Source organism: Sturnus vulgaris, chromosome 25 (assembly GCF_052056855.1).
Source record: "Sturnus vulgaris isolate bStuVul1 chromosome 25, bStuVul1.hap1, whole genome shotgun sequence".
Classification (NCBI taxonomy): domain Eukaryota; kingdom Metazoa; phylum Chordata; class Aves; order Passeriformes; family Sturnidae; genus Sturnus; species Sturnus vulgaris.
Genome location: NC_142267.1, coordinates 3,729,831 through 3,753,632, shown reverse-complemented (window position 1 = coordinate 3,753,632; position 23,802 = coordinate 3,729,831). Strand labels below are relative to the sequence as shown.

Genomic DNA, 23,802 nt, shown 5'->3' with positions numbered 1-23,802 from the left:
CGGGGCGCGACCACTCGCGCTAAAGGGGGCGACCGCCGCTGCCGCCTCCGCTTCTATCCTGTCGCCGCGTCCCGCGCGGTGCGGGATCGCTCCAGAATCGTCTCGACCTGGACTGTCACTGCTTTCCGTCTGCGATGGGACGCGGGAGGTGGGCGGCGGGACGGCGAGCGGCGGCAGCGCGTCCGTTCCCCCCTCGGGCCGGCGCGCGGTTGGTTGGGTCCGAGAAGATGGCGTCGGGGCGCGGTGAGTGAGCGGGGGGGTGTGGGTGCTGAGGGACGGGGCCGGTTCCAGCCCCGCTCCCACGCACCGGGATCCCGTGGGTGCGTGGGCGGGCGACCACGGGCCGGCCCTGCCCTGGCTGCACCCGTGTGCATCCCCAGGCGGGTGCGGGCCGGGCCGTCCTCACGCACGTGTGTTTGTTGCGCGGGGCTGTGTGTGCTGATTGTACGGAGTGGCTGTGTTCCCGCAGGGTGCGTGTCCCCTGGTGTTCCAGCCCCGCGCCCGCCGTAACTGCCGCCGGGAGGCAGCGGCGACCCCTGGGAGGTGATGGGCGAGTGGGACCGGGTGTTCCGGCAGCACCGGCCGCTGCCGCCGCATCCGCAGCGGGGCCGGGCCCGGCCCCCGCCCCGCTCCACCGCCTTCCGCTGCGTCCTCAAGTACCTGCACGGCGCTGCCCTCTCCCAGGTAGGGGCGCGAGGGGACCCCGGCAACATCTTGCTGCGCCCGTTGTTTATGCTGAGTCTCACTATTCATAGAATCATGAAATAATTTGGGTTGGAAAAGACCTTAGAGATCATCTCCTTCCACCCTCCTGCCATGGGCAGGGCTAACTTCCACTAGACCAGGTTGCCCTTTCCAACATGCTGGCTTTGAACGCTTCCAGCTGCAGCTGCTCTGGATGACCTGTGCCAGTGCCTCACCACCCTAACTAGGAAGAATTTCTCCCTAAGATCAAACTTAAATTGCTCCTCTTTCAGTTTAGCCCGCCTCTTATTCTCTCACTTTCTGTGTACGTCTTTCTCTGTCTTTTTTCTAAGCCCTTTTCAGCATTCCTGTCCATGTGTGTGGGCCTGAGCTCCCAGTGGTGGCTTTTCAAACAAGGTGGTTTTGGGGGCAACTAACTGGAAATCTCCCAGAAGCACAAAATCGTTTCAGTCCCATGCCTTATTACCTGTAAATCTGAGTTAGCATTTAATTAATTTTTTATTAAGTTTTTTTTTTGTTTTTTTTAGTAAGTATATTTAAATCAAAATTTCTGCATAGAACGTTAACATCAACTGCCTCTTTATTCTGTGCTTAATGCTCAATTTTTGCACTTTTCCTTTGCTCCATCACCCTCTGGCTTGGAGGCAGGTTCTGCAGCAATGCACGAAGCTGTCTGTGGCCATGTGCTTTATTTGGGCATCCCTTAGAAAACGGGAATTATATCTCTTACCAAAGTGTGTTCTGGGCTTTGGGGATGCAGAGCTGGCCTGTCCCCGAGCATCCCCAAAGCTGGTGCATTGTGCCTTGCAGGGAACCAAGTACCAGCTGCGCCTCTCCCTTTTCGATGCCACCTACCACCACTTCTTTGGGAAGACGTGGAGGAGCAGCTGGCGAGCTGCCAGCTCTGCCCCACCGCGCTCGGCCAGGGCGACCTTCAACGAGGTGGGGGCTGCCAAGGGTCTGGGGAAACACAGAACCAAATCCTTTTCCATCCCAGCGCTTCCTGACCTTTAGCCCAGGGTGCATCCCAGACACTGCCTATTTATTAAGGTTTATGTATGGTTTATTGGGGAAACTGGGGTGCTGGGTTTCCTCTGAGGCCGGTGCCACCGTGGGAGCAGCGATGTGTCACCGTGTGTGCCACCTGCTGTGTTCAGAGCTGGCGACAGAGAGCAGTGTTTCCCCACAAGTGGGAAGGAAGGGAAGGAGCAGCTGCCCACCCTCCTGCACAGCGCTTCTCTCTCTTTATCTGGGAACTAAACTCTCCCAAAGCCATGCTTCCATCTGCCGCTGATACCAGCAAATGTCCCTGAATGGGGAGATCCTGCTGCCCCGTAGCATGACCCATGTTTTTCAATTTATAGCTCCTGTTTCCAGGAGCTCCTGAGTGCTGGAGGTGAAGTGCAGCACAGCTCAGCCCCGTGTTCTTCCTTCCTTTACATCACAGTGACATTGAGTGGCGTTGACATGTGCATTTCTCTCCCAAGTGTTTCAGTACTGTCCCACTCCGGCTTGCTTTGAAGAGGGATGGATTAAAACTAGGGCAGAGAGTGCTGCAGAGAGAGCTGAATGCTGGGAGGAGCTGTCTTTCCAAATACATTCCCAGCATCCGCTGGCTTCCTGGGTGTTTGCAATGTGGTTGGGAGCAGTTGGCAGGAGTTTTGGGGTGTTGGGGGACTGTACTGCAGCCTCTCTGTGGTGGCTGAACTGTGTTGCCCGTCCCTGCAGCTGCAGGGCTCCGTGTCTGACAGAGAAGGGGTGATCTGAATGCAGGATGAGATCTTCCAACTGTGGGAAAGTCAGCAGCTCATTGTTAGGAACAGTTCAGGTGGAGCTGGAATTGATTTGTGACAGGTGAGGGAAGGAGGAAAGTCACTGCTCCTCTGCCTGTGTGTGCTGCATGCATGCTTGCCAGCCTCACCAGAGCAGGAAGGTGTGAGGACAGGGATCAGAGTCTGCTTGTTTGGTGAGTTTTGTCCTCAGGGTCTAGGGGAGAGGAATGCAGTGACAGAAACCTCTGTGTGCATTCAGGAGGGGCCCTCGAGCTCAGTGGCACCCTGAGCTCGACAGGCTCCCTTGTCAGGGCTTCCTGTACCTTTGCAGGGTGAACCTTGCTCTGCAGGCTCATTAATCCAGCACCTTGCAATAAAGGCTAATGGAATAACGATTTATGTCTCAGGGTTGATGTGGAAATGTCTCTATCTGTTATTCCTTCCTGACAGCCCATATTGCAGAGAACAGTTTCCCTGAAACACCGTGGTAATGAGTTTTTAATAGGAAGATTAACCTAGCTTTAAATTCTGTCCTGGGGAGGTGACCTGTGTCCTGTCCCCTCCTGCTCTTAGGTCCAGGCTATTCCCATGTCCCTCCCCAGGAAGGTTTCTGGCTCCTTTTTCCTGCTCTAATGCTGTAGCTCTGGGATGCATTGAAGCCCCACTCATTCAGGGTCTGCAGCCTGGGAGTTACTCTGGAAAATAGGTGTTGACACAAAAAAAAAAGTTAAAAAAAAAAAAAAAAGATGCTTGAGATTTAGTAGCAGTAATTTGCCATTAAATTTTGTAGCCGGAAGTAGTTTGCCGTTAGTTTTTGTCTGGAAGTTTTAATGGATGTTCTGTTTGTGCCACTGAGTGTCCCAGCACAACAGGCATTGCTCTGCCTGCAGCTGCCACTGCCAGCTCTGAAATAGCCCATCTCTCTCCTTTCCTGTCCCAGGTCGTTTATTTCCACACCTCCTTGAACCACCCTGGCATTGCTGCTGTCGTGGAAGTGGTAATGACAGCTGGGAAAGGGGATGGGGGCTCTCAGCATCTTTCCTGTGGCTTTGGAACCATCCCGCTCTTTCATGGTGGATCAGAGGTGACAAACCCAGCCACTGAGGACAGAACGTAGGTTCCCCTGCTGCTGTGTGACAGGTCATAGGAATTGAGGTGGCAACGTGCATGGCTGATTTTGGGGGTGGAGGGAAAGGTGGACCTGGGGCTGCAGAAACAGAGCCAGCATTTAGAATCCTGGAATTCTTCACTCTGGGGAAGCAGTGATGGGTTTGGAAGGGATGCCTATCCCTTCCCTAGAGGACAGGGTTTTTCCAGCATGGGCTGGGTTGGGTTTTTATGCTGGGCAGAGGCTTTGTGGAAGACGGAGATGTGTTTCAGGGTGGATTTACTGACTGACTGCTGCACATGTGCTCTTTGCTTTCAGGCTGAAGCTGTACCATGGAACGCCACGTGCCCTACTGCACCCACGCTTCCAGGACCCTAAGGAAAGTAAGCAGCAGCCAGACATGGTCCCTTCTTGGTGGCTTCTCTTACCCAAATGTATGTTGTATGTGTCTTGATGTGAGACGTGGTCCGTGCCCTGGTACTGCTCAGTGGATGTGCCTTACTGCCAGCTGGGAATGGCCTGGCTGGGCAAACGCAGGTTTTCCTTTGCTCATAGCGTGTGTATTCACAGCTAATGATTCATTCAACACTGGGGCTGTGAGGCTGTCTCCCCAGTTTTGGTCATTTTGGGATGTTTTCTTCAGAAAACAAATACATGACAGTGATGGAGAAGAGCCACCTGCAGTATTCCCTGAAGTTCCACCAGCCCCTGGAGGCGATATTTCACCTCCTTCCTGAAAACCTGCTGATATCTGGGCTGCAGACTGTTCCTGGTTTGCTGCCGGCACGTGGAGATGCAGGTAAGGGCTCCTTCTCTTTCCCTCTGTCTGTACTGCTCCTGCTTTAAGGCAGTGGGTCCCTGGGAGGCTGTAGGAAGGGCAGTGGGATGGGATTTGTGGGAGCACAGTGGTTTCTCTGCAGTGTCACCCCTTGTCAAGAGCATCTCCCCTGCGTGAGGCCACAGCCTTCACATTCAGAGCTCAGTCTGGAATCTGTCAAAATGGCTCAGTCAGTTCCCTGTCCGTTAATTGCTTTGCTCCTGGGAAGCTGCTAAGGATAAGTGATGATTGGTTTAATTACAGTCATTCAGCAGAATCTTAGAAACAGCTTTTGCAGCTTGTTTAAACTCCTTAGAGGCGGGTTCAGCATCGCTGGGGCCTGGCAGGTTTGGGGGGATGAGCTCTTGCCCGCTTGGCTTTTGTTAATCTCTTCCAATGGCACATTGCCCTTCGAGCTTCTGCAATTAAAATACGTGTGCTGAAGATTCAGAGGGTAAAAAATTCCTCAGAGTTCTGCAGCTGAGTTATTCTTCAGCTTCCTGCCTGAAAAACCTACTGCTGATGGCTTTGGGGTAGTAACTGTTGGTGCTGAAGCTCAGCAAGGTCTTGAAAGCAGCTGAGTCCCTGCAGGTGTTCAGGTCTATTCTGAGAAGCTGAGTGGGCAGCACCACTGCTGGCACTGCAGAGCACCCCAGTGCAGCAGTGGTGGCTTTCTGTTTCCTTGGGAAACCTGTGGCCACCACTTTGTCTTTCAGATGACTGCTTGCAGAAGCCCCGGCTGATGAAGATGGTCACCTGCTATCTGGAGCGGCTTTTCATCCAGCTGTACCCTTCTCTGGAGGAGTTTGAGGAGGAGCTGTTGGATTTACTGAACAGTGATCGCTTGCTTCAGGTAAGTAGAGTGCTGTGAGGGTGGTGAAACCCTGGCACAGGCTGCCCAGAGAAACTGTGGCTGCCCCATCCCTGGAAGTGTCCAAGGCCAAGTTGGACGGGACTTGGAGCAACCTGCTCTAGTAGAAGATGTCCCATGGGAGAGGGTGGAACAAGACAATGCTTAAGGTCTCTTCCAACCCCAACCATTCTGTGATTCCATGATTCTAGGTACTGCCAGTGTGGTTGGGACAGGGGAAGGCACAATGTAGAGCAGTAAATCTAGTGTCTGGAATTATGGGTGGGGTGAAAAGTGTCAGGTAAGTGATATTCATGCATTTGTTTCTCTTGGAGACCGCATTTTTTTTTTCCCCCCTGTGGAAACATTTAGCTTGTTTCCCTATTGGATTAGTACATGTGTGCTCTGTATGGGCTTTGTTTTGAACATCCAGACACTCATAAGCCGAATTTGGGTTTGCTTTGTTGTGGGAAATGCAGAGATGAGATGCAGTGTGTATCAAGTCCATCTCTTTGGAGTGGTAGCCACTTGTCAGGTCCTTTCTTTCCAGATTTGCTCCAACTGTGCCATAAAGACAAAAGATTTTAGTATCTGTCATCTGCTGGGGGAATAGGTCCTGCTTCTTGAGTTTCTGAAGGGTTGCCTGAATTCTTCTGGCTGTAGTCAGCACAGAGAGTGCTGCCCAAGGTGGAAAACATTCCTGTCACAGGCTAATGCTGCACCAGATGGTGAAGAGGTGGTGATTCGGGAGCGGCGGCTGCACGTTGGTGTCCACAATGGCCTGCGCTTTGTCCGGGCACCGCAGGTTGCTGTGCTGGTGCCAGAGGTGGAATTGTCACCAGGTGGCTGCCAGAGGGTGCCCAGCTCTGGAGCCAGGTAAGGGGAAGCCTCTCTGCTGCCAGTGCTGCTTCCCTCCTGCCTGGGATGTCTCCCACAACTGCTTCTCCATCCTGCACAGGGATGCAGGTCAAGCCCTAGTGCTGAGGAGCCGCATCCAGCTGAGTGAAATGGTTCCTCACCCGGCTTTTGGGGTCTGCTTCCAGCTGGAATATGTCTTCTGCAGCATGGGGAGAGCTGGTGGGAAGGTAGGGCTGAGAGTGTGTGTGCCTTGTCTGTGCCTGTGAAAGAGCAGGGATCCATCCTGGAGGAGTGAGCCCTGCTGAGGAACTCATTCCTCTGCCTCTGTTTCACCATCCTGCTTCTCCAAGTCGAAGTAGCTCCTTGTTGCATGGCTGTGTTGTGTAAAGCAGGGCCCTGCAATATGTGCAGGTGCCCTCCACAGCACTGCACAGAACAACCTGCATGGCTTGATGAATTATTTTAATTACATGTGGTTCCATTTCTCCACTGCTTATATGTAGATGGAGGAATGTAGCCTGCAGCATTCCCATAGTGTTCTGGCAAGCTAATTTGGAAAATTTCAGCTTTTTTAGTAATATCGAAAAGGCTTTTCTTTAGAATTTGCCATTCACGCTGAAGCGAGGTTAACCTGTCCCGCTCCTTTTTCTTTTTTTTTTTTTTGCCATGAATGCTGATGTTTTCTGGGTGCTTCAGCCTGATGTTCTCAAGCTGTAAAGGCAGGAGAAATCTGTGACGGTGGTCTCTGCAGTCAATATACTCTCACCTACTTACTGATCGTCTACTCACATCTTAGTTTAACCTTTCTGCAGGTTAAGCCCAGCTCAATGAGCATTGTGTTTCCCCTCCAGAGACCTTGTGCAGTTGGAGCCATCAGCTCCTGGCTGACTGAATTGATGGCCAAGCGTTTGTTAGGAGGCTTTAATTGTCCTGCTGAGATGTTCATTGAAAATGTAGCAAATGCTTCTTGTTAAGCTGTCCAGAGCCAAAGTGGAGGAAATGGGTATTTATAAAGCAGGAGGCATGTGCCAGATGAGAGGGATTTATGTGGAGAAGGGAGGTACTGAGCTGTGCTGTTGTAAGTTGTTGTTGGGTCTGACTCTGTTGGAAAGCTGAAGCCCAAGGTTCCACGGAGATTTGGGGTTCCAGAGGCAGATCCATTTGGCTCTGTGGGGAGTGCTGTCTGGAGCAGCAGTGGAGTCGGTCCCTGTGGTGCAGCTCTAGGGCAGAGTGGTTAATCCCAAAGCTGCTTGCAAAGCTGATCACCTTGTCCTTGTCCTCAGTGCCATAATTAGCTGTGAGGGGGATGGTGGGTACTGGCAGAGCCCTCTCTTGTTTCTGTGCCTCTTCTTCGGTTTGAGGGAGACAGTGGATGCACTGGGTAAGTGGAAACCTTTTCACTCTGCCAGGGATGGGGGTCCAGCTGCTTGAGGGAGGGGTTACAGGCATAAGGTCCTGGAAAGTGAAATCTCTCCAGAACGGGAGAGTAGAAGAGTAGAGAGAGAGTAGAGAGAAGAAGAGCAGTGGCTTCTGTGATGCCAGAGCCAGGTGCGAGGAGGCATGGAGAGATACAGAGAGCCTGGCAGCAGGTGCTGGCAGTGAGGTGGGGCTGCCTGGTGCTCACTGTGCCCCCCACCCCCAGGCCCTGTCTGGCAGTGCCCGCAGTGAGGCAGCCGACATGCGCTCGGTGCGCTGGGCTGTCTGGAGCCCTGTCCCGGCCGCTGGTGACACAGACGTGGTCCTGCCCCTGCGTGGCGGTGCTCGCCGTGGCCCCTGCCAAACCTTGGTCTACCGGACCCCACCGAGCTCCCGGCAGGTAAGGTTGTGCTGGTCGTTGGCAGCTTTGCCTCTGGCATCAGGGTGAAGGAGCTGCTGTCAGAGGCACGAGGGAGGCTGCGTGTAATACACTGTCTGAAAGCATTTTTGTTGCCAATTTCAGGGGAAGCACGTGGAGTCTGGGACTGTCCAATTCCATGTTTCCACTGATTCGGAAGAACATCTTGTAACTGCTGCGGAGATCCTATGTAAAGACAGGGACGAGTTGAAGCAGCCTCCTACGCCATCGCTGAGTGAGTGTTTTCCAGATCGCTGACATTTAAAATATAGAGTGTGGCACTGGTGTCTGCTCGGGAGAGAAAACAAGACTTCAGTGAGTTTCAGCGAGCTAGTTATGAATTACTGGAGTGAAGCAAGTTTTTGTCAAGTTGAATTCAGCTCTTACTTTTTAACTTGCAAAATTCCCATGTGATAGTGTTGCTGAGCCATGTGCAGAATCCTCAGGGGTTGCCAGCACTGCCCCAGCCCCCTCCCATTCCAGGTCACCAGGTGCAGTGGCCACACCAGCAACACATTCTTGCTTCAGGTACTGCTGCTCCTCTCTCTGGACTCAGAGTCTCTCCAGACATGGGGACAAGAGAGATGTCAGTCATAGGCTGGGGAAAAGTAATCTATTTGTGCCACCACTGAGAGAGTGTGACAGCAGCCTGGGTTGGGTTGATGTGTGCAGGATGTGCTGGTGCTTGGCTGGGGAAGAGCAGGCAGCATCTGTGCATGTGCACAGGTGGATGTGTCTGTAGCTTGGGGACCCATATGGTTGGGGATCCAGAACCCCTCTGCTCTACTGGAGATGGACGGAAAAATGCTGTGGGCTTGGGTTTGGGCATGAGGTTGTGTCCATGCACTGTGCTCCTAAAAATCCTCTTTGGCTTGTTTCTCTCTCATTCCCCTTTTGTGATTGGTGGAAGCAAGCTCCCTTTTCTTTGCAATGCTGCTCCTGCTGGGGTCCCAGCTGTGTCTCAGGGTGATGCTTTGGACACCAGGCAGTGTTTCAGCGTGTGTCACATTTCCCCAGCTCTCTGATGAGCCACTTGGTGTCACCCCCCGGGCCAGGCAATGCCCATTATGGTGGGTTGCTGTTCCATGCCGGCTCCAGTGCTGTGGTGCCTTCCACAAGATGGCAGTGGCACCATGGCTATGCTGTGACAAATCCTGTGTTTCTGCTGACGAGGAGCCAGGATTGCTGCTGGTAGAGGCTTTGGAGAGGAAGGCTTTAGGTGGAGATGAAGGGGTCTGGTGATGTTAGGGCATGTGGGGTTCATCTCCTTGCAGCACAGGCTGCGTCGTGACTGATACCTTCCTGGTGCTGCTTGAAAAGTTTTTCTTGGTGCCTTTCAGCTGTTGGTGGTTGGGATGTTGATGGAGTTGTGGTGTGGTGAGGGGAGAGAGAAGCAAGTACTGACACTGAGCTTCCAGCCTGGTGGTGGTCTGGAGTGCTCTGGCATGGGGGAGTGTGCTGGGCTGTGGGCTGTGTCCCTGATAAGGGGAGATCCCCATCAAGGTGATTTTCAGGGATAAACTCCCTGGCATTTCCCAGTTCCAGGGGGCTTATGCACCCGGGAGAGCTTGCAAGTGCTGAAGTGGTCCCAGAACTGTGCTCCTCCAGCCTGTGTTCCAAGGTGCTGAGGAGACTATTGGGTTAACTTTTTGTAGAGCTCTGTGGAGAAACGTGCTGCTGCCTGGCCCAGGGGAGACCAAGAGCTTCTTCTGTCAGCTCAGATGCTGGTGTTGCTGCTGTATCTGTCCATCCTCTTCTTAACACCAGCCAAAGCCATCCTAACTGGAAGGGAACAGTATTTTAGACATGAGGGAAACGGGGTGGTTTCCTTTACACAGCAGCCAGCATGAAATAGCTGGGATATATGTGGTGGGGGAAAGCAAATTAAGGTCTCAGCATCACGTGGATGCAGAGATGGAACATCTGTGCCCCTGCTCTGCTGAGAAGGACCCGCGGCTCCACGGCACAGAGAGCTCAGCTGTGCCGGCATGAGAGAGCAGCCGAATATAAACACAATAAAGCTCCCACCGTTTCGGGGCACAAATGCTCGAGCAGTTGAAGGGAGTGACAAAAAATAACAGAAAAGCGATGAAAACCTTAAGTATCCTAAAACTTTCACGTCTCATTAAGCATCCCACTTAGGCAGCACTGCGTGGCCGTGGGGCACCACGGTGCTGTCAGGGGATGGGGGAGCTGCTGTTTGTGGCAGAGTTAGCCTGATTCACAGCAAAATAACGGATGGATCTGTGCTGTGTTAACCCCCAAGCAGCAGTGTTATTGGGAAATAAGTCAAGGGAAGTGTTTGGGTGATGGTAAGCTGGTTCACTGTGCTGCCTTCGCCTCTAAAATTGGAAAGGGCTGGTGGGAGGACAGGGCAGGTTTGGTGGAAGTGGGTGCAGCTGCAGTTATGGGGCCTGAGGGTGATGACTCCTCCACAGCATCTCTCCTATCTCTCTCCACAGGAGTGCCAACCCCACGGCAAGTGCCAGTCTCCCCACGGGGACCCAGGGTAAGTGTCACATGCACCAGTGGATGTGGGTGGTGGGCAGCATTCCCTAGGGGGATGACCCACGTGTAGGATGTGCTTCTGGACCCATCCCCTGCCTGTTTTCCTGTCTGCTGCAGCCAAGAGGCACCAAGTGTCCTCAACTCCACCTCCCCCAGGCAGCAAACCAGCTCCTGCCTGTGATGTGCTGGGAGAGGTTCCCTGTGCTCTTTTCACACCCCAGGAGTGAGGGCAGCTCTGGTTTTTGACAGCCCAGATTTGCTGGGTGCTGCTGTCCCCGGTATGTGCTGACAGTGACACACGGTTTGTTCATGCAGAGCTCCCAGGATTTAAGAAGAGCTGTGAATACTAAGAGCCCTCTTTATGCTGTTTTATATCTTGATGCAGGAATCAACGCACGCAAATGTTTTTTATGAAATGAAATGCCTCATAAGGCTGCATTAAGCAGTTTGATCTTCCTGCTGCATGTGCTCATCCCTCCTCTTGCCAGGGAGTGAGCAGCAAGGAAATAGCAGCAGAGGTGCAAACGCTTGTGTGGCCAAGTTGTACCACTTCTGGTGGAATTACAACACTGGGGCACGTGGTGGCTGAGCTGCTTTAGCACAGAGGAGCTGCTGGCTCAGCTTGCCACAAGGGTTGCCTCAGGACTGTGGGTGCTGTGGTCACGCTTGCCACTCTCTCACCAGCTGTCGGTGTCCCAGCTCGTGGCCTCACCACGGGACATAGGCCAGACTCTGCAGCAGGATGGGGGCATCACTCACCTGGAGGCCAACCTGGGCTTGCCGGACACAGAGCCCTGTGCCAACGACCAGCTGCAGGCACTGCCCTTCACCCCGCTGCAGCTGCCTATGGCTGCTGTGGGGCTGCAGGCATGCAGGTGATGCTCAGCTGCCCCTCCCTAGGCTCCTATGGCCCCATCACCTGCCCTGCCTCGTGGCCTCTTCTGTGGAACTCACCCCTATTTCTCTGTCAGTTCCCATGTGTCCCTCTCTCGTGCTGCTCTGGCACGCCTGCACGCTGCTGGCTTTCCAGACATCCTGGACCGCAACCAGGAGCCAGTGGAAATCTCAGAGCCAGTGGAGCTGGGCAGTTTCAACCTGCGGCTGGAGGAAGCTGACCCTCTACAAGGCAATGAAATAGTCCTGCAGTTCCTGGCTTTTGGCAGGTGAGATGGCAAGTCATGGTCTTGTGTGGGCAGATCTCAAAGGCCTCCTGGACAGTCCTTTCCAAATTCTGCCAAGCTTCTTCCCTGCTTGGGCAGGAGATGTCCTTGCAGAGGTGCCTCTTCTTTTAGCACCTGCTTTTGTCTTTCCTGGGCACTTTAAGTCATAATCCAGTTATTTAAAATTGGATCCATGAGCCACAACGTGATGTCAGAGTTCATTAATGCAGGGTTTCTCCAGAAATGCAAATGGAGTTGGGAAAGTTGGCACCTAAGGGGTGGCTTTGGCTAGGCAAGGCCCTGCTTCTGTTTTTTCCATGGCTGGCAGTGTGCTGTGGGAAGGTAACACGCTGCCTTTGCTGGGCGCCTCCATCGCAGCATATGGCAGGAGACAGCTGGAATTATGAAGCTTTTTGGAAAGTTAAGGCAAACCGTATGGCCGCTGTCTTCAGAAAAGTCCAAATACTTGTGGTGCTGCCAATCTTGTCGTTCTTCTGCCTCTTGGCATGTGCCAAATGCACGAAGAGCTTGTGACAGAGTGGCACAAGTAACCCAAACCCCTCTCTCTCCTCAAGGGATGCCCAAGGCAGTGTGGAGGGGCTGTGGCCGAGGACTGTCTTCCTCACCTTCCAGTTCTACCGTTTCCCACCAGTCACCACACCCCGGCTGCAGCTGGTCAGCACAGATGGGGGGCTGGCAGCTGGTCTGGGTGGGCCAGCACAGCTCCTTGTCCGTGTCAATGAGGATGGCACCCTAAACAGTAAGCTCTGGTTTTAGCATCTATGTGTGGCTGCTGCTCTTCTGTTGGGTGGATGAGGGCTTGCTTGCCTCTGGCCCAAGGGATAGGCTGATGTCTGTTAATAGCAAAGCTGGTTTCCAGATCATGAAAAACATTCAAAACATCCAGTGTTTGAAGTAGAACACCCAGTGTCAGTTGCATGAGGTGCACATTGAGGCTTCCCACCAAGCCAAGTGCCATGTCAGTGACAGTGTGGTGTCTTGCAGGGCCACCAGGCTTGCAGCTGAAGTACATGGTGGATCCAGCTTTCCTGAGGCCCGGGGAGCAGCGCTGGTTCCTGCGCTACCTGGCAGAGCACAGCCTCCAGATTGACGTCTGGGATGGAGACTCCCTGCTCCATGTTGGGTCTGCTGCCATTAAACTGGAGGTATTGTTTAGACTGAAGGTCTTTTCCTGTGGCTGGTAATGCTGAAGGGCCCCCTGCCTGTGTGGAGTGCTAGGGAAGAGCCCAGCTCTCCCTTTAATCCTGTGTTCAGATGCTGTTGTATTGTCCTTGTGTCTTCAGTAATGGAGATGCTGTGAGCCCCTCTCTGTAACCGAGTCTGATGTCATCTTGACAAGTCCCTAATCACAGGATTTGTTATCTTTTCCTCCAAAGTGATGACAAAGCATTAACTTTCTTCGCCCTTCCCTGGAACTCTGGCAGTATTCTAGCATTAAGCCCTGCAGAGCTATCCAGGACATCCAGTGCCATTCATACCCAGACCCCTTGGCCCCAGACTCCCCAGTAACACGTTGTGCTTTGTCTGTCCTTGCCTTGTCCCCAGCCCCTGCTGCGCCAGGGCCAGACGGCCGTCAGGACCTACCACGAGCTGGAGGTGGCCACCACTGAGTACGAGCCAGACGGGACAGTGATGGGCAGAGAGGCTTTGAGGCACGGTGCCCTGCGGCCCCTCGGTGTCCGTGTGGCTGTGAGGGGCCGCCTCCACCTCTGTCTGGCCAATGTTGGTGAGAACCCACTGCTCATGCAGCCCAAAGCCCCGGCAGCATATGCAGGGCTGTACCTGAGTGAGACCCAGGCTGGTGGGGATGTCGTCCTTCCCAGAACCTGCTGGCTGCTTTTATTTTATGTATTTAATTCTGTGTCCTATAAATGTGCAGTGACTCCAGGTTTTAAAATCTTATCTTCAGAGGAGAGATTAGCTCCATATAAGATATCTTAAATCGTCATTTCCATACTTTGCCTGCAAAGGGCCGATAAGCTCCTGGGAAGGAGAATCTGAGATCCACAACCCAGGGAGTGGTTTAACTCACATGGTGACAAAGAAGAGGGAGGGAGGGAAGAGCTAGAGCCTTTGTGCCAGGACAGAAGCTGCCCTTTGATTGGTGTTTTTCCCATCCTCTTTTTTTAATTCCAAAATACTGTTAGAAACAGGATGGCAAAGCTTGGTAGCCTTTCCTGAAGGATGGGGACAGATGTGTAGGCTAGGCAAATACCTGGTGAGTTTACAGCCTTGTGTGGCTCCACTTGGCACAGCCTTTGTGGGAGTGGGGAGACTCAGCCGCATGTGGCCATGCTGGGGGAGGCAGAACACAGAAATGAAAGCAGGAGCTGGTGAGGGGCTCAGGATGGTGTGTGCTGTCATTGCTGCTCCATTCCTGAGCAGGTGACTGTGTGACAGAACAGGCTCTGGGGAGCGTGTGGATCTCTTAGGGCATCACTCTTTTCCAGGTATTCCCTCCTGCATGTGTAAATTGTCTGAACAGAGCTGCAGGGAGGTAAAAATTGGCAGTAGATTTTATAACAATGAAAATGGATGGTTTCCACTCACTCCTGTCTCCACTTGTGGCAGGCCACCCATGCGAGGAGACCCCAGGGCAGCTGCCATCCCACTCCCGCATTGTCACTGCACCAGACAGCACTGTCATCACCCCAGGTGGTAACTGGTGCTCCCCGAATACTCCTGGTGGTGAGTCCTGCTGTGGCCTGGCCTGTCCCCCTATGAGTTGAGGTGGGCAGGGTCTCTGCTGCTGCAGTGCCAGCTGTGGGTCAGCTTCCCCCTCTGTTGCTCTCCTTTCCAGCCCTGCAGTTTTGCGGAGCTCTTGGGGGCTGCAGTATCTGGGGGGTCCTTCCTTGGTGCCATGGTGGTCTCTCCCCACAGGCAGGCGGACGGCGTGGGCACGGAGGCTGGTGGATGTGGACAACGAGCTGGAGGCAGCACTGCGCAGTCGCCGGCCAGAAGTGAGCCTGGCCCCTCTGGTCACTCTCAGTGAGGCCGTGTCCACCCGCTGGCTGCAGCACATGGCAGTGGTGTGGCTGCACAAGGGTGCTGGCGGCAGGAGGGTGTGGGCCAGACCCCTGCAGCGTCTCTAGGCTTATGTTCCCTTCTCTCCCGGCAGGGCTGGCCAAAGCAGCGTGCCTGGGACCTGCAGGTCATTGATTCCTACCGGGATCACATCAAGGGAGAGACCATCTACCAGATGCTCAGCCAGGCCATCACAGCCACCCACACTGTCCACGCTGTGTTGGGGACAGCTGAGTTCTTCGAGTTTGCCCTGAAGAACCCATACAGCATCCAGCACACCGTGACCATCGAGGTTGACCACCCTGAGCTCAGGTGGGGGCTCCCCTGTGTGCATGGGGAGATGCCAGGGTGGTACCAGCTCCCTCCCAGTCCTCACCAGCACCTCTGCTGCTCACTGCTCCAGTGTCATAGTGGACCCGAGGGAGTGGCGTCACTTCAAGGAGCTGACCAAGAGTGTTACACCGGTGGAAGAGGATATGTTCCATCTCCGTGATGACCTCAAGCCTCAGGTCTACCTGCGTCCCAGTGAGACTGTCCACATCCCCTTCAAATACCAGACCTTCTCTGCAGACCCTGCCGTGGTTGCAGCACAGGTGGGCACAGGCCCCTGTTTTGAGCTGTTCTCAGTACAAAATGTTCCCCTTGGCTGTGGTTGTCAATGCAGAGCAGGCTGGAACAGCCATGGAGAGCAGCAGCAGCCGCAGTGATGCTGCACCCTGAGGGAATTCACTTTCACCCTGCAGGGGCCGGCTGGGCTGGGCATCGGTGCCCGTGAGAACACTCACTCCCTTGGGAAGAGTGGGGCCAAGCAGACAAAGCTCATCCAGGTTAGGGAGCCAGGAGAAACACTGCTTGAGGGGCTGCTCGGGAGGAGCAGAATCACTGGAAAACCCCATCCCTCTCCCGCTGACCCCTGGGGCAGGTCTCCTTCCAGGTGAGCGGGGGGAAGCCCATTGCACTCCTGCGGTTGAAGGTGGAGCCACAGCCCCATGTGGTGGACCAGACCTTCCGCTTTTACCACCCAGAGCTCACCTTCCTGAAGAAAACCATTCGGCTGCCTCCCTGGCACACCCTTCCTGGTCAGTCCATGGCATGCCCGGTGGGGCTTGGGCTCTTCCCTGTTAGTCATCGTCTATAGTTCATGAAGCCTTTCTGGAGGCACAGCAGCATCCAGGGAACACATTGTTGCTTCCTTACCCCTTCATGGCCCTGGGCTCCTTGCTTGCTCTCTGTCCATCCTTCTCTGTTAACTTCAACTTGAATTCCCTACACCTGTGTGATTTGCTGGTAGTCTAGCATGAAGGGTTTTGTGTGCAGCTGTATGGGACACAGGAGAGAGGCACAGGTAGAGGAAAAGGTGAAGGTGGTTTCCTATGTCTCTTGTCCACAGGCACACCAGTGGGCATGCTAGGCGGGCAGCCTGAGATGTTTGTTCGCTGCAGTGACCCTGACATCATTTGTGAAACCAAATCCTTGGTATGTTACACTTTTGCATTGCTGTTACTCCCATCCTTCTCCTGCAGGTTGTTTGGGTTGGCAGAGAGCTGCCAATGTGGGTGCAACCACAGAGCGTCCCCATGTACCAGCCCATAGCAGTGACACAGTGGCAACGATGAAGCTGGAATTGCTTTTTATTCCCAATTAAAGGAGCTGCATTATTTTGGCGGGGGAGGCTGAACGTTGCCCCTTATCGCATCATGCAGCAGCCTGTGCTTGCTTGTTCTTTTGAGCAAGTACCAGATGATTCAGACGCTGGGGAAAAGCAGCCTTTTGTTGGGCTGGGATAGACCTTCCTGCTGCTCTGGGTATCCGCAGGCATTGGCAGTTCATGGTGGGATGGTGTGTGCTTGGGGTGCACAGCAAAGCCTGTCCCTGCTGAAGAATGCTGGGGTGGTGGGGCAGCTCCATGCCCAGCCCTGCACCATTCCACTGTCTCCCCAAGTGGGAGGCTCTCCTGGGCTGGTTCCACAGCAGGAAGGGGTGGAAGGGAAAAATAAGCTTGGGCATGTCCATGTGAATGGCAACGAGGGATAGTTGCTAATTGCTGTTGTGGAAATGCGTTAGTATGGTAATTGGATTAGGGCTTGTTAGAAAACTTGCAGAAAATTTGCCAAAATTTGATTACAGATACAGACCTGGAATGTGATAGTCATTTGTATCCTCTTTTGTAATTAAAAATACTTGGAGAGCTCAGCCAAGCTGTATAATAACTTAATAACGTTGTTTAACGAGGCACCGAAACATCTGCTTTCGTAAGGGAGATGGTGGTAGCTTCCCCATTAATGGGAAGACACCCCTGGGGTCCTCATTAGCTGGTCAACTGCTGGGACAATGCTCTGTTGTCTTTGCAGGGGCCTGGTGAGCCACAGGACATCTTCCTCAAAGTAGCTGGAGGACCAAGCCCGCAGATCAAAAAGTTCTTTGTTGCTATTTATACGTAAGTAGCAGGACCCCAAAAGGGTGGGGAACGTTGACTGCCATGGTTTGTGGCGAGCCTTGTCTGCCTGTCCTTGCACAGGGACACCTGGCTGGCAGCACCTGTCCAGATCTGGCAGTTCTACCTGCACTCGCTGCAGCGCCTGGACGTCGCCTGCACGGCCGGGCAGCTCACCCGCCTCTCCCTGCTGCTGCGTGGCACCGCGGCCCCACGGAGGGTGCGGGCCTTCACCTCCCACCCCCAGGAGCTGGAGGTAACCCCCCGTGGTGGGCTGGGGGCTGGCTGGACTGGGTCAGCCCAGTGAAACCCCCTCTGGAAAGCAAAAGGCAACCCACACGGAACTGTGAACAACTGAGAGCCGTAAAGCGTTTGTGATAATTATCTTTTGATTAGAGCTGTCATGTGTAGGATCATTGGCGTGAAACCCCGGAGGGCAAATTATCTGTGTTAATGAGACTGTCTGAAGACTCTCAATTTCTTTAGAATTCCTTAGTCCGTAATTGGAAATGTGAATAATAAAAGGCAGAAAAACTCCATTGCTGTCCTGTAAAGGAAAGGCAAAGGCTCCCCAGGCAAAGCCTGTGTGGTGCAACCCATGGACTGAGGAGGCCCTGAGTGTTCCTGAGTGCCTCTTCTCCTTCCTGACATGAGTTAGTCACAGAGTATTCCTGGGGCTGGGAGGTATGAGATTCAATAGTGGTGGAATAGAGGTATAGGTTTTTAGGAGCAATTGGGTCTAATTGATGCTCCAAGCTGGACTTCTCAGGGCTGTGATCAGCTGTTGTGGGTGGCTGTACCTCCAGGTGTTTTCCACAGGTGGATCCGAACGGTGCCTTCCTCCTCCCTGCCAATGGCATTCAGGACCTGTACATCGGCGTGAGGCCACGGCGGGCTGGGAGCAAATTCATCTACCTCAACCTGGTGGATGTGGAGTCCCACCAGCTGGTGTCCTCCTGGCTGCTCTGCCTGTCCTGCAGGCAGCCTCTCATCTCCAAGGTACGGCAGCTCTCGCCACTGTGAAATGTGGTGATGGCACTGGATCAGTGGTCGCAGTTCAGCCAATAACCTAGGGCTGTCTCTTGCTTCTTCTTCTCTTTCCATCTGTGGTTTTTTTTGGCGCTTGCCATTGTAAACACACATTTAGCCCTTGGGGTACTTGAATAATCTCACTGAAGCCCCTGGTAAAATGTCTTTTAGGCTGCTTTGGAGGCAGCCCCACGCTGAGGAGCGGCAGCTCGGAAGTATTCCCAGTTGTGAAATTAGAGCTGCAGCATGCTGCTTTCGATTAGCGCTGTGCTGGCAGAGGCCTTGCCTCAAAGACAGAAAATTAGATTTCCTGGCTAATGTGTTCTTTCTAAAAATGTTTTCCTGAACCCCTTGATACTGGGAAAGGTTCAGATTGGCATTTACACTGATGCCCCATTGTTCTGCCACATGCTGCTCGTGCTGTGGGGTGTTAAGACAATCAGAGTAGTTGGGGCTGGAAGGGGCTGTTCAGGGTCATCAAGTCCATCTAGTTATCTGAGCACCACAGCTTTTCCTGGGAATGAGAAAGAGCTGGCTAGTCTCTGCTGCTCTCCCAGCCCTTTGTCCTTTGCACTTGTAATTAATTGTTGCTCCTTTTGATCAAAGCTGGGCTCTTTCTGCTGTCTGGCAGAGTAGATGTGAGGTGTGGGAGGGGAGGGCAGTGTGTGCAAGGCAATTCTCTATGGTGGATTTGGGGGAGTACCCGTTGTTGCTGCTGCCCACCCTCTTATCTCTGCCACCTCTGCCACTGCCCCTGCTTGCCCCACAGGCCTTTGAGATCTCTCTGCCTGCGGGAGGTGGGAAAGGCTGCAACAAACGCATCACCTACACCAACCCCTACCCCTCGCCCCGGCTCTACTTCCTCTGCACCAACCGCCCCGACCTGCTGCAGTTCAAGGAGGATTCCTTCGAGGTACGTCCTGCTGCCAGCACTCCCCCCTTGTCTGGCCAGACCAAGTGATGCTGGGGGGGGTGCCAGCCATGAGGGCCACCCTGGCTGGGGGAAGGTGGGCACATGAAGGGGCCTGGCCGGGTGCTGCTGCCTCCCACAGCCCTCTCTCCCACAGGTGGCTGGAGGGGAGGTGTACACAATTGGCCTGCGCTTCGCCCCGAGCCAGACTGTGGGGGAGGAGGAGATCCTGATTCACATCAATGACCACGAGGATAAGAACGAGGAGACCTTCTGCGTGAAGGTCCTGTACCAGTGAGGCTGCCTGCCCGTCGCTGCAAAGCTGCAGGTTCCTGTGCCAGCCCAGCAGCTTCATCAGCTCCGCCTTGGGGGTGCCTGTGTCTGTCTGAGGGTGGTCATGACCCCTGTCCCCTGGCTGTCACCTTGCCAGGCTGGTGTCTCTGTCACTGGGATTCCCAGGCATTGCCGTGAGTGCTGGTGGTGCCATGTGGCTCCCTCCACAGAAATTGAGATGAGTGGATGTGTTTGTTACGGCACTTTGGGAGCGCAGAATCTGTATTTTTGTTAAGCGTGATGATATTTTAGGCACTTTGAATCTTTTTTTAACTTGAAAAATTTGCAGATTTGATTCTGCGGAATATTTTTAAAGTATTTTATATGCAACGGTGAGTTTTGTACACACTTAGGCAGTTCTATGGGATTTTTGATACTTTCTACTCATCCTTGATCCATTAAAATTGCTGTGCACAACTGTCAGAGTGTGGCAGCATTTTCTTCCTGAGGAGGTGGAAATCCTCAGCATCCTTGTCTTGTGGAGATGAGTCCTGGAGGTCTCCTGCATCACCCCCATCCCCTGGAGCGTCCTGGGGGTCAGGGCAGGGACTGCAAGTGGAACTGGGAGGGTAGGGCAGCCCACCAGCTCTGGAAATGCTGCTTCACTCTCCCGAGGCCTGAGGCTGGTGAATTAGTGGCCCCGATAAAGTCGGGTGCCGAGTTCCTCTGCCTCCCTCGCACTGATGGGAAATGACAGCTCATATTTTAGAAATGATTATACTGTCTGCAGCACAGAGAGGCCCCGAAGTTGGGTTATTAAAGTAGATTAGCTGAATAATTTTTATTACATTTTCACACAACGATATTTCTTGAGGCTCATGAATGAGCTGGTGCTGTACCTGCAGCACAGGCAGCTCGAATGGTGAATGATGTGCCAGCATTCAGGGGATGCCAGCACAGGGAGCTGAGCTGGTGCTTGAATGATGCTGTCTGCTCCTCTGCAGTGCATGTCTGTGGCCCAAAATCTACAGAACTGTCATTAAGAAAAGTTGGTAGAAGTTTCCCCGTAGGAAATGCAAATGCCTTGTGTCCCAGCTGCTTGGCATTATGGCCATGGCTGTTGGAATTGCTGTGTAGGGGCAGCTTCCTGGGTTCCTACTTGTTAATGAAGTCATCCCTGCTAATGAGAGTGAACTCGAGCACCCGTACCTGGCATGCAGCTTGGTGGTTGTGCTCTTCTCGTTTGCATTCATGTCAGGAAGGAAACTGGATTCCAGTAATGACAGAATTAATTTGTCCTAAAAATCTTGGTTTGTGTCTTATCACTGAGGTGTGCAGGGAGGGGAAGGGTTGAAAAGCCCTTTCCATGGGTTCAGTAATTCTTGGGGGTGTTGTCCCTCTTGGAGCATTTGCAGATGAGACCTTTTGGGGACTGGAGTGTCACTGCATTGCTGAAATTGCAAAAGAGGAATTAAGGAGGGCACGATACTTGGCCCCAGCACCTGGCCTAGGGAAAGGCAACTGAAAAAAGGGCAACTAGTAATGAGGAAATAAGGTAATAAAAAGAAAAACCAACCTAGGAGTTGGGGGCAAAACTCCTGGAGCAGTTGAAGGCTCTTGGGAAACTGGCTGTCAGGATGCCCAATCCTCAGTTGGGTTTGCCGCCAGCCCAAACTTTTAAACCCAGCTTGTTTTCCCCATTATGAGGAGGAAATTGTGACTGCCTGAGAACCCTCTAATTAAACAAAGCTTCACCATAATATTTGCTGGGAGCTTGCCAGCCCTGTAATATGACATTACCGGGCATCTTTATTAGCTGAAATGAGTATTTAGCGCCTCTGCCAAACCAAAAGCTGATTGAGGCACATGGAAGCAGCACGGCAGCATCCAGCAAAGGCTCCTGCGACCTGCTGGCAAGGCAGCATCATTCTGGGGGCTTTCCACTGACACAAACTCTTTCTTGGTTATTTCCATGTCACCCAAATCCAGCCCAGCAGCCCCAGCATGGGAGTTTGGGAGGTTTATTCCCTGTTTCTCCCAGTTGTCTCTCTGAAAGCGTGTCACTGACTTGATAAAACCTGATTTAATGGTTACAAAACCCAGAGATAAAGCTGCTCTTAATGGATTTCTTTAAGATCAAGGCTGTCAAATAGGAGGCTCAGAATCCTTTCTGTGGTGAGAGCGACTATATTAAGTGCACTCAATCACACCCAGGCGAAGGTTCTGTAAGTGAGACGCTGGCTGGAGGAAATGCATTTTATTAGTGTCTCTGGCAAAAGGAGTCTGGCAGGAGGGATGAGGAGCCTCTGAGCTGCAGTGGTTGTGCTCCAGTTCAGCTGCAATGGAGGGGATGTAAAGGACTTTGCAAAGCACATCCTCCCTCCCTGGTTGGTTCAGCAGGGAGGAGGGTGATGAGTGCCATGGTGACATCACAGGAGCTGGCCTGGGGGAGAAGAACCCCCAGTGAAGGATGCTCACCTGGGGATGGTGCTCACAAAACACACCTCAAAATCCACATGGATTGATGGAGATGTGGGGCATCCAAGGGGGTGATGCTCAAAGGCTTTTGGGGGTGTCAGATGGGAATCACCTGAACCAAAGGGAGTGGTGGAAGGAGAGGGGCCTTGGCAGCTCTGGGCAGACCAAAGCTTAAAACACAGATTAGTTTTTGATGACAATTCACAGTTCCATAATGAGAAATTTGCAGCACTTCTAAACTGCTGGTTGCTTTTAAATCATTTCCTGTCTTTCTGTCTCAGGCTTGACATTTGATGATGAATTGAGTCTGTGTTCGTTTACCCACTGATTTACTGTACGGAGGTGGGAAACCGCAGCCACCTTAGTGAAGGTCAACATGAAGCATTTGCCTGTAATTTCCAAATACTATTAAGGTTTTTAAATAAACCGTGTGGGTGCTGTAGGCAATGAAGGCCCCTCTTGCAAGGCTGATGCTGCAGTGGTTTCTTCTGGGTGGTGAGAACAGATTTGTGGGAGCAAGAGCAGATCACTTGGCTCTTGAGAGTACATCAGACTGCTCCCCAAATTTATGCTTAGAGAGCACTTGATTTTAGGGGCACGGTGATCTGGGCATTGACAGCTGCTCCTCACCTCCCAGCTCAGATTAGCATCGGGTTCTCATGCTGCTTTCCCATGGCCCCTGAACCCTGCACTCATTCCTGGGAAGTTGGAGGGAGCTGCCCCACCGCTTCCCCTGAGATGCTGGCTTTATCTCCTGCTGCAGGACCCGGTTGTTTGTGGCTGTGAATCTGTTTGGCGGGTCTGAGCAGGAGTTCTGCTTCGCAAATGTCACGCAGATCTTATCTCGGGGGAAACATCCTTCAGTAATTACAGTAAATGAAAAGTCCTGGAAGCAAAGCCCTAGAGGCTGCAGCCTTCTGTTTATCTCCAAAGTCTGGAGTATTCGTGGAGGGAGCAGGGAGTAGGAGGTGCTGGTGGCTGCAGTCCCCGTGGTGAGGGGATGGTGTCAGGGTTTGCCTTCACCCAGGGTGCAGGCAGCAGGATGCTCTGAACTCTGCCTGCATCAATCTGCCCCCCTTGCTGCAAATTAATAAGCAAATTCAGAACAAAAAAAAAAAGAAAAACGAAGTCTCTCTGTGGATAATTTGTGCACAGAAAAGGGGCCAAATGAATTAAATAAATCATTTGCTGCTACACTGATCCCATTTGATTCCCTGCCTTTCACAGCAACTTTTCAAGCGTAATGGTATCAGATACCCTTTTGGCACCCATTTTCAGAGCCACAGCCCCCCGCCCCCTGCTGCTCCTTAATGCAGCTCATCTCCTGCCTATGGCTCCCAGGGCCTCTGCCAAATCAGCACTTCAAATTAAAGTCTTTCCCACCTCTCCCTGGTTTCCATGGAGATCCGAGTGGATGCTCCCTTCCTTCTTCCTCTTGAGCCGATGGAGAGGCCCCTCCCGGGGATGGCCCTTGCACCGCCTGGGAGTCTCCGAGCATCCAGCAGTTCTGCAGCTGGCTTTGCCATGTGCAGCTGCTGGCAGACCTGGTGGCTTCAGTCCTGGTGTGCTGGTGACCCTGTCCCAGTGCCCCATTCCACAGTGAAGCATCCCAGGCATGCCAGGAGCAGGTTCCCAGTATTAATTTTCCTCTTGTGTTGGAGCTAATTGCACCTGACTCCTCAGGGAGCTTAGCCAGCAGAAACTCTTCTCTGGTGGGAACCAGCTTCACAGCTGGACAAGGACCAGGCTGGTTGTAGCACCGTTAGACTATGAGTAGACTTCTATAGTCTGCACACAGATTTCCCAAGGACTGCTGGGAGCTGTTTGGCCAAGGCTGCTCCAGAAGTGGGAATGGTGGTGGGAATACCCTTGCACGTGTAAATGAATGAGCAAATAGCTGTGAGATCTAAGGAATGACAGTAATTATTGGAACAAAATTATTATTAATGTACTAATTTACCTGGGAGCCAGGCTGTATGTAATTACAGTCTGGGATCATGATAAGGTTAATGCATTTACCT

General features: G+C 52.9%; 1 protein-coding gene across 3 annotated transcripts; it reads left to right on the top strand.

The window, feature by feature from the left end:
• Window positions 1-473: 473 nt before the first annotated feature.
• Window positions 474-19,786, top strand: NPHP4 (nephrocystin 4). Of its 3 annotated transcripts, none has more exons than XM_088178675.1 (28): window positions 474-684; window positions 1,516-1,647; window positions 3,418-3,590; window positions 3,904-3,968; window positions 4,229-4,384; window positions 5,119-5,255; window positions 5,962-6,128; window positions 6,211-6,337; window positions 7,753-7,926; window positions 8,050-8,179; window positions 10,407-10,453; window positions 11,137-11,327; window positions 11,424-11,615; window positions 12,188-12,372; window positions 12,618-12,778; window positions 13,179-13,359; window positions 14,205-14,321; window positions 14,514-14,593; window positions 14,752-14,969; window positions 15,061-15,250; window positions 15,401-15,484; window positions 15,592-15,736; window positions 16,048-16,133; window positions 17,009-17,094; window positions 17,176-17,347; window positions 17,911-18,090; window positions 18,890-19,033; window positions 19,188-19,786. In XM_088178675.1, the coding sequence occupies exons 1-28, from the start codon at window positions 547-549 to the stop codon at window positions 19,326-19,328; spliced, it is 3,999 nt and encodes a 1,332-aa protein (XP_088034801.1). In that variant the 5' UTR covers window positions 474-546; the 3' UTR covers window positions 19,329-19,786. The 3 variants fall into 3 exon arrangements, with proteins under 3 accessions (XP_088034801.1, XP_088034800.1, XP_088034802.1); XM_088178674.1 differs by having other exon boundaries at window positions 15,580-15,736; XM_088178676.1 differs by lacking the exon at window positions 15,401-15,484 and having other exon boundaries at window positions 15,580-15,736.
• The last annotated feature ends 4,016 nt before the right edge of the window (window positions 19,787-23,802 follow it).